The sequence below is a fragment of the Triticum urartu genome, chromosome 2A (assembly GCF_056163025.1).
Source record: "Triticum urartu cultivar PI428250 chromosome 2A, HENAU_Tu73, whole genome shotgun sequence".
In the NCBI taxonomy this organism is placed as follows: Eukaryota; Viridiplantae; Streptophyta; class Magnoliopsida; order Poales; family Poaceae; genus Triticum; species Triticum urartu.
The window spans coordinates 724,907,644-724,918,066 of record NC_141874.1 but is presented as its reverse complement, the minus strand read 5'-3'; the positions used below and the strand labels follow the sequence as shown (position 1 = coordinate 724,918,066).

General features: G+C 41.5%; 1 protein-coding gene and 1 pseudogene across 1 annotated transcript; both read left to right on the top strand.

Annotated features, from left to right (window-relative positions):
* The first annotated feature begins 494 nt into the window (after positions 1 to 494).
* Positions 495 to 1,614, top strand: LOC147987197 (protein FAR1-RELATED SEQUENCE 5-like; annotated as a pseudogene).
* A 5,113-nt stretch (positions 1,615 to 6,727) lies between these two features.
* LOC147987196 (uncharacterized) lies at positions 6,728 to 10,158 on the top strand. Its single transcript, XM_087542311.1, has 6 exons — positions 6,728 to 6,826; positions 6,917 to 7,041; positions 7,109 to 7,184; positions 7,271 to 7,366; positions 7,451 to 7,702; positions 10,036 to 10,158. Exons 1-6 carry the CDS (start codon positions 6,728 to 6,730, stop codon positions 10,156 to 10,158), a joined length of 771 nt encoding a protein of 256 aa, XP_087398437.1.
* The last annotated feature ends 265 nt before the right edge of the window (positions 10,159 to 10,423 follow it).

Sequence of the window (10,423 nt, the reverse complement as noted above, 5' to 3'; positions counted from 1 at the left end):
ACTTTGAGCTTGTTTTAAAGGTAATTTATCGTAAACATGTTCCAACCGCACTGAATGTGTCTTATCATTTATTCTGATGGTAAAAAGATTATGTGACTAGTTGACTAGAATAATTAGCTTAATTGTACACCATATTATTAATTCACTTCTGAAGATATGTTGCAGCCAAATAGTTCTCTTAGAACATGACCAACCACCGACAATTATGAGCTGTTATATCATGACAATTATGAGTTGTAAAAGCACTACAGTAGCAACAACATTGAATTGAACTTCTTTTTTGCAATATCCATTATATTTAAGCACCAAGAGTATCACTTAGTTTAAGTTCTTATCTTTAGAACAAGAGAACAAAACATAGACTAACCTGAAGAAAATAAGCCATGATGGAACTCCTGAAACTCTGAATCTTTTATGTTGAGAGGAATATGTGAGTAGGGAAATTCTTTTACTTGTGGTGCATGATTGAGACCAGTTGTTAATTTGTATGTGATATGCAGGAAGACATGGCCAATGTAAGTGCAGAGTGTATGGCTGAGTATGACGACATTGTCAGCAGGATGTTTGGTAGAGAGGAAGAGGGTTTTGAGTTCTATAACAAGTATGCTCTTGAGAAAGGCTTTAGTGTGAGGAAAGGATATGTTGAGTGGGATGAAGCGAACAAGAAGATAATTCTGAGGAAACTTGTCTGTAGTCGTGAAGGTTGCCGTGAAGGGAAGCACATGAAGAGGAAGAGAGAAGATAGGAAGAGGAAGCCACGGAATATCACTCGTGTGGGGTGTAAAGCAAAATTTGTCATTGCAAGAGTCAGGAAAACAGGGCGGTGGTTTGTGAAAGATTTCATCGATGAACACAACCATCCTCTGGCCCCACGAGACCTTGCTTGCTTTTTGCGTTCCCACAGAAGAATCAGCGACGAGCAGAAAGCGCACACTATAGAGATGGAAAGTGTTGGAATCCGGAAACACAAAATCATGGATGTGTTGTGCATGCAGTACGGTGGATATGACCATGTTGGATGCATGATGAGGGACATCTATAACTTCTGTCATCGCTGCAAGCAGGAAACAGTCGCTGCCGGTGATGCTCAGACGGTGATCCGTCACATGATGGCGCGGCAAGAGAGAGACCCAGATTATTTCTTCAAATACTTGGTTGATAAAGATGGGCATCTAAAGGGATTGTTCTGGTCCGATACTCAATCCCGCCTTGACTACGAGGCTTTCGGCGATGTTGTTGTTTTTGATAGCACATACAGGACCAATAAGTACAATCTTCCGTTTGTGCCATTTGTCGGGTTGAATCACCACTGCAGCACTGTTATCTTTGGATGCGGGATCATTTCTCATGAAACTAATGAGGCGTACGAGTGGATGTTGCGGACATTTTATGAAGCCATGTCGCAGAAGCATCCAATATCTGTAATCACCGACGGGGACCTTGCAATGCAGAGAGCGATCAGGGTGGTGTGGCCTGACTCATACCACAGGCTATGTGTATGGCACATTCAGCAGAACATTGTACGCCATCTACATGACAATGAGGTTAGGGAAGAATTCAGATCTTTCATATATGACTCGTCTTCTATTGAAGAGCACGAGAGAAAATGGATAGAGTTCTTATGAAGGAATGAAGTTACAAGTGAGGAGTCATGGCTGCATCAGATGTATCAGATGAGGAAGCTGTGGTGTGCTCCATACCTGGTGGGGCGTTGTTTCTTAGGATTGAGCAGCAATCAGCGTAGTGAGAGCCTCAACTCGGTGCTACATACACATCTTGAGGGTAAGATGACATTGTTTGATATGCTAGAGCACTATGAGCGTTGCCCTTCGGGACGACGCTTGAACGAGGCGATCCTAGACATCGTGGCCTTATAGTCCGTTCCATTTACAGACGCGGATGCTTCAAGTCTTGAGAAACATGCTGCCCGGGTTTTCACGCCTTGTATGTTTGAGCTGGTCAGATGGAGCATAAATGCCGTCAGCAAATGTGTTATCAGCGAGATACTAGACGCATGGGAGTTGACTACATATCTTGTCACTAAGATCGATAGAAGAGAGAAGAAGTCCGAAGTGCGCTGTGAGGTGAAGGAAGGTTCTTTGTACAGGATCAATTGCTCTTGTCATAAGCTGGAATGCTTGGGAACACCATGCTCTCACATATTCTACATCTTGGGAATACGTCAAGTGGAACTGCTGCCTAGGTGTTGTGTTCCCATGAGGTGGACGATGAGTGCGAAGTCAGCATTCCCTCCGACCAGAAAGAGCGAGATGTATGACTATTCAGAAAGCCTTGTGAGGTACCGTGAGTTGCGGAATTTGAGTCACGCGGCATGTTTCCGAGCATGTCAATCCAGTGAGGAGTATCAGCGTCTGAAGACGGTTCTGAATGCACAAGATGGGAGCAAGGAATCAAGCCGTGGTCAGGAGGAATGCATTAGGTTTGGTCCACTACTGCCACAGACGACGGAAATTGATTGTGCAGATTTGGAAAAGGTTCTAGACCCAGTGCATGTGCAAGGCCGAGGTGCACCGAAGAAAAGGTTGCAGGCAAAGATGAAGAAGCAAAGATCAAAGAGGAAATGTGGCTACTGTGGGGTGGAAGGTCATGATCGGCGTATATGCACTAAATTGGAAGAGGTGTCAAATATGTCTATTTTTTATTTTGCGTCTACTTTACTCATTAATATAGTGCACTAATTATATTTGTTGTTGTGTAGGAAGTGATGGGTTGATGGCAGCAAACTGTTAGGTACAACTCTCTATACAAGGGATTTTGTGGTAGGAAACTGTTGCGCTTGTGGTCCTGTTATGAAGTATTAATTACTGCAAGTATGACCGTGCTTGAATAACATCAGTGTTAGTTGTCAATTCATGTATCATATTTGTATTTTAAAAGTATTATTAGGTTGGCTTCCATATATTTCTAATATAAAAATAATTGTTGGTTGGCCGAGCAAAGAATGAAACTGTCTGCATGTTACTTATTAATAACTTGAAACGGACCACTGTTTTGAGATGTACAGTATATGTTCACAGAATTATAAAATTTCTGCAGTATATGATGATACTTCTTTCTGAAAATGAGATTGCAATATGTAGTTGAGATCCGGTGTTGTAATTGCGACATCATACTTTCTGCCGACGCTATGCAATTTCTTAAACTTTTGTAAATATTTCTCCATATTCTTCAGGTGACTCAAAGTGGCAAGCAGCTACATGCTAGTCTGCTGAGAAGATCAAACGCACTAACAAGATCAAGCAGGCAGAGAAAAAAGTCTATGGTTCTAGATTCTCAAGCAAGGCAGAGAAGACTAATGGTAGCAAGGCAGGGTGTGCTTGTCTGTACAAAAAACATCGTAGATTTAATGGCAGCTGATCATGTAGTAAAAACATCATACGTTGAAGACATGTGGGAGGTTGAAGATGATGTTCGATGAGTTATTGGCTTTCATGAGTATGTAGTCATTTCTCCGGTTGTTGTAATTGAACACATGCATGTGTGTGTCTGTTTGTGTGCCGCTATTATCCCACTCCTCTAGGTTCTCTGCTTTAGTTTGTCGTGGCCAGCTATTAGCCCCCTCCTATATATTCAGAGTTCTTTTACAACAAATCAGAGAAGGTTAGGTAATATTTATGATAGATGGAGAGGTGATCACAGAGCAGCCAAAATATAATGTCCTGAATGTCAAACAGAACAAAGCAGTCCCAAAACTGATGCGAGCCGGATTGACATTTTTCCAATTTGTTTTCTTTTTTCTTCTTTTTTTCTCTTTTTTTGTTCTTTTTTTTGCTCTTTTTTTGTTCTCTTTTTATGTTTTTTATTTTTTTTTGTTTTTTATCAAGCCGGTTACTAGCAGACTATGCATCCACACAGCTGACAGAGAAAAGGGAAAAAATATTGGTGAGACGTGTGACACGGAAGCTAGCGTTGTGCTAGTAGCAAAAGTGAGGCATGTATGATGATGTGATGCATAGACAAGACCAGTGTACAAGGAGAGAGAAAAAAGAAGAAGAAAAACAGCAGCGCTGCAGGGCAGACCTCAGCTTGATGTCTGGGTTCTGGCGTTAAGTGCTGAGGCGCATGCAAGATGGCAGACACATGAGCTGGATGTATGGGCGCGTGGTTTAGCGGTGCTTGAGTGACAGACAGAGCACGCCTGTATGTCTCGGGTCACGAGAAGCGCGATGCGGTAGGCTGATCTGCGCTTGTGGTGATGATTACCGCAATCTTTTTTTTTGCTTTGCAGATTGAGAACTAGGGTTGCTTTACAAATTGCACCAAAAATTTAAGCTAATACTCTTTGCCTGTCTCATGAAATGTGTAGTGACATTCTTAGTAAAACTGGTCATTTAATTGACGTTATGAACATAAAATTGGTTTGGACTAGTGCAACACATGCAATACAAAAATAGTAAAAGCCACAATTAAGTGTGCGGACATCAAAGGAACCTTTCATCTAAAAATTGAGCAACAACTCCAAGTGTTGAAAGCCTATTATTGTAAACATAGTCTCACAATTGTCACTTCAATGAAGTGATTGTTGGTTCGAAAATAATGTAAAAACTACTTGGGACAATAGTTTAGCTCTAAAGCTTGAAATTGTAGAAAAACCAAAAGCCTACTGAAGTTAGTGTCTCTCTGACGTATTATGTTGGTGCTGCTAGCGAAGAGCTACATCCACGACATGCAGAGTATTCACATTACTGGTAAGGACATTTCTATAACTCCAACAGATGTCTATCAATTAATGGACCTTCCAATAGAGGGGAAATATATATATATATATATGGAAATGGGAAAACCAAAAGACGCAAACCTGTTAAGGGCTTATCAAACAGATGGAAGACTTAAGCTGAGTGACCTAGAGGACAAAATTAAAGCCTCCAAAACTCCAGATGATCATTTCATCAGGCGGTTTGTTTTGTATGCTATTGGCATTATTTTAGCACCCACGGTACAAGATTATGTCGACTCCAAATATTTCGTCCTTGTTGAAGACATCGCAAGAATTCCCAATTTTAACTGGGGATGTTTCACACTGAACCATTTGATAACATCCATCAATACTTTTAATTATAAGGATCAAGTCAATCTACAAGAAATCTAGCTTTGCTCCAAGTAAGTGCTACAACAGTAGTTGTCATTCAACTATTATTCATATGATGCATACATCTCTATCATTGATGAACTAATATTTCCTATAGTTTTGGTATTGGGAACATGTTCGTGCTGGATCGATTTTGTATTCTCGTATACCCCGTCCGCTGATGGCACGGTGGGATGAAGCCACAGGTAAAATAAGACATGAGGCTTATGATAAAGGAGGCCTATATAATGGATTGGTACCTTTCTAGACTTGACTTCTATATTTACCATATTTATTTCTTAGTACTTATTCTTTATATCTTTTCCAAGGTTGTCATGAACATCGGCGGTCTGGAGCCAACCAACATTACAAATGACCAGCATACCAACAAACATACACATGCGCATGAAGATGCTATCTGTCGACCACAACCACGAGGTCAAACTATGAGTAGCCAACAAGTAAGTTGCTCCAAGACACATCCTTTTCAATAACACAACAAAGGTCACACCTAACCATATTTATTTTTCTTCTAACAAAACGAGTTGACATTTCTTTTATGCAGATGGACATGATACTTCAAACCCAGAACAATCTATTTGCAGAACAAGAGAAAAAGTTGGTCAAACAAGTAGTAGAAGTAGAGCACAAATTAGATAAAAGAATAATCACCGTGACTGAGGACGTGATAAACATAAGGGGTAAAATTTCCACTCAACCTAGGTTGTCCAAGCTGGAGGACAAAGTTGGAGACCTCAAAAGGGAAGTTGGAGACCTCAAAAGGGAACTCCAGGTAAGTGATACTACAACATCAATTTTACCCATAACTTCCTATATTTTCATTCTATGCATTTCATGTTACAGGAATTAAGATCCCTAGTTGAAACAAACAAACAATCAACGACGAACAATGCATACGTACAGGTGATAACTATGGCCCATAACCTTGCTAACATGAGCTAATTTCTGTTCATTGACCAACTCCTAATTTTAGGAACAAGAGCAACCAAGCAATGGCAAGTTTTCATCTACTCCTGGGTTTGACGCATGGAAAGCATGGACTTCTGCTGGTACACCTAGTGCAAAACCTGTGGTGCAAAACGAGGAGTTGGACCAAGACATCCCACCACGGAAGCCTGTATTCAACAATGATTACATATTGACAGATGAAGACTATGAGGCTGCACTTTTCATCCGAGGGAGTCACGACCTTGTTGAGGTAGTTCACATCAAAGACATTGTGCTAACAGTTCATCAACTCAAGCCAAATGTTAGCAAACTATTCTTCGTCGATGACGTAAGGCCCGTATACTGCAATCTACATCAAGTATTCTAAATTGTGCCATATTACATGACTACAAATTTTGCAGGTTATTAATGCATATGAACACATTAGCAATGTTGCAATTGATGCTACATCATTCATTTCCACCGTAGAAAGCAGAAGATTGCTAGGCGAATTTGGGGGTATTCCAATGGGATGCAAAAGCCCACATGTTGCTAATGTAGCAACGAAATTTGTAGGACGCAAAATGGTATGCATGTTTCCTGACTTGTTTAATTGTATATCTTGATTTTCCCTAAATTGAGTCCGCTTTAATTTCCTGGCAGGTACGTGTCCCAATGAATGTACACAACATGCATTGGTTATTACTCGTGTTTAATTTAGACAAAGAAGAGATCCAGATCCTAAACTCCAATCAAGCATATCGTGACATTGCCAAGGAAACTGCACTAGTAAGCTTGCTCTCTTGCTGCCTCTTAGCATCATGTGACACTTTTTGAAAAGCACTAACGCAATCCCTTGAATTACTCCTCATACACTAGGTGGAGTCCATTCAGGCGTGTATCAACGAAGCGGTCGAGGATGGTTTGGTAACACCGCCTAAACCCATCAATATTACCCAGTGGAAAACCACTTGCTATACTAACATACCACAACAGACGGATGGGTACGTATAGGCAGCTATATGATTCCTCACCTAGACTACAATACTTAACTTCAACTTTACATCGCAGTTATTCCTGCGGGGCGTACACACTCAAATACATGTTGACATGGGATGGAGATAAAATTACCGAGGATTTCACACAGGTTTGCCAAACACTAAATTACATTAGCAATCATGCACTACCTATGCTTCACTGCTATCCTAACCTATGTGTCACTATCTGATTCAGGCACTAATACATATTTTCAGCTGGAAAATATGTTCAAGCCTGCTGCGTTCAGATTGCAACAAGCTTCGGAAAAAATCATACAAGGATCCTATAACGGTAAGTTCTACACAACTAGCATTTCATGTCATGTAGTTCCTACCTTTCATGATTGCATGTAACACACCACTATTTCCTCTACAGAAGGACGAGTACGAAGCCAGCATTCCAGAGGAACGAAAAGGTGCAGACGACGATGTGACGATTGTCACCAACCCTGATGTTACAAACAAACCAGAGAAATCTGGTGCCCCAAAGCGTAAGCGTGGACGCCCGAGGAAGAATGCCCCTCCTAGTAATCCAGTGAAACAACAATTTGACACAGAGACTATCGCTAAACAAGTGGAGTTGAAAAGATGCAAGCGCAAACCATCAAACGCCATGTCCAGCCCATTCGTAAAGCCATGAATGGGCTACACGGAGAGGCACTTCAAGGGCAGTTCCAAATGATGTTCTTTGAATTAAAGACTACACTTATGTTCTGATGTTTTTGCATATTATTTGTACGCTTATGTCCATCCAAATGCTTGAATTTTCATTGCTTTTTTATAGAAAAACCAGCTAATGAGCTGCATGTTCCACTATCTGATCCAAACCTATCTACATCGGAGTATCCTTACATTTAAAACACTACCATAAGTGACTACTTACAAACTCATGCTCCCCATTCTATACGGCGCCATACACTAAGTAAGTATATAGTTCTGGTTTAAGTGGATGATGATTATGGCTGAGGCAGGGTAATTAAGGAAAAAAATCATAGCATATAGAAGAAATGAGCAATGATGTAAATATCATGGTTACACTGCTATCTCTCACATCACGAGTTGAGTGGGAGATTATTACCTCACCAGCAAAAAGAACAGAATTAATAATGCAGCTATCTTGATGGATTACTTCGGTCCGCTCCATAAGAAAAATTTCAGGCTGCAGCACCAGTAGTCAATGCACACACAGAACCGTATTGTCAAATACCAGCCTCTCCTGCAGAAAATAAGAAAGAATAGCATCAGGAACACCATGTACCATTTTTATACTGATATAGAAATGTCGACAAGAGTTGGTACATTGCAGCTTGTGTTTTGCATCAAAACTAATGCGATACATGGAGCTAACAAATTTACAACTAATAAATCTAGGCCTAAGTCTTTTGGGTAACAATACTGAAACAGATGTCCCAGCGAGCTTTACTCAAACAGAGTTTTGCTTACTAACTAGACACCTAGGACAACAATGAGAACCAGGCAACTAGCATAAGATCATCGAAGAAGAAACATATGCTAAACTTGCTCATTGGCAAAATAGGTTGTGCACGCGAACATGACAGAGAGGGCTAAAATAGGGGCCATACTTCTTCTGTTCCATATTTGTCGACAATGATTATGGCTGAGGCATGATAATGCACTTGTAGCAACACGTGCAAAGCAGGCAAGAAATTCACATAAAGCAGACATTCTTCCAAATTGAGCCAATTCTGGTTTTCGAAGAAATACTACACATAATTACTATCCATTCTATATGACGCCATACACTGCCTAAATATAAAGAAAATGGCCATAGTCCAGTGGCATAATCAGAAGAACATAACTCTTTTTCATAGCACAAAGGTTCTGAACCCATCAACTTGCAAGTTATATTCCAATAAAATTTACCATGTTCTGTATTACCTACTGACTCTAATCACTACCTACTGACTCCAATCACTGTAATGGAAAGCAGGGGGGAATAACTATTGCTCCCAGATATGCAATCCAAGATTTTTCTTTCGTCATCAGTCCTCCAAATGATTTCTGCCTCTTCCACATATCCTGTTGTTTCCCGGATGTCAGGAACTTGCGCTCCTCGCAGCGAGTTTCTGGCTGAACACCATAACTATCACGGTCCATCTTTTGTAGGCGCTTTTGCATCGATCTCATTTTACGTGTCATCTTAATATTCTTCATCGTGGCTGCCCACTGCAAGAGGTACAATGTGGTGTATCAGTACCATGGAAGGCTTGAAAGGGGCGGAGATGGCATTACAAACTAGTTTCAATCAGGTGGTTGAGAAAAACAATCCAGAAACTAATATTGCACTTGGATACCAGAGAAGTTTTACTTCACTTTCCCCTCAATGAAATCATGATATTTGTGGACATAGCTTACTATTGGTCAAACAAAAGAAGGCAGGGAAATTTACGAACCTAAAGGTGGTCTTGGCATCAACAAGTAGAAGTAGCTTTTACTTAACATCGACTCAAAGATCAACTCCAACAGTGAGGTTCAGATCTACTTCATTACATAAAAAAGTTTAAGATGTAGTTCATTATCTAAAATATTCATATGTTAGTAAACAAGAGCATTCAGATCAAGATTGATAGTTACCAACTCGACATAATCTTGCATACCAGGTTGAAGTCGGTTTCATCTTCAAAAATATTCAAGCATGTCGGAGATGTCGTTCGCAGCATCCTTAAGCCGATTCAAACATAGGTGTAGGTGACTGTTGCGTGAGAACGATGTCTCTGACACCTACACGCGGAATGTGACTTTGAATGTCTGAATGGAACAAATTCAGACATTCAGTGATGGCCGACTATGTGGTTTACTGTCCACATGCAATGCAAAAGAGAGAACAAAGGAATAATGGGGTGAAATACAGGAGTACAAAACCTGAATATTCTGACGGACGGATATCCTTGAATGTCTGAATTTGTTCCACTGTCATCTACACGCGTGCGGAATCATCAGAGGCAGATGGCGGCGCAGGGGGCTGGAGGGATACTCGTCCTGCACGGGAAGCTTGGCAGGATAAGCAGCGACGGTTCTAGACACCAGACCTTCTCCGTCCTCGGCGGCGGCGGACGACTGTGAAGGATAACGGGTCAGAGGATGTGCATGAAAAAACAGGGCCGTCCTCGGCGGCGGCGGCGGAAGATTAAGCCCCAGGGTTACCTTCATATAGATTGGGTCGCCGGCGTTGATGGCCGTCAGTGGCTGCTCCAGGGAGAAGGCGCTGCCGTGCGGAGCGCCTATTCGACGGGGCGATGCTCGGGGCGCTGGGGCAGCAGAGGAGAGCAGGCGGCTGCGGCTGTGCGAGGGTCGGCGGCTGTGGCGGCACGAGCGCCAGGAGGGACGC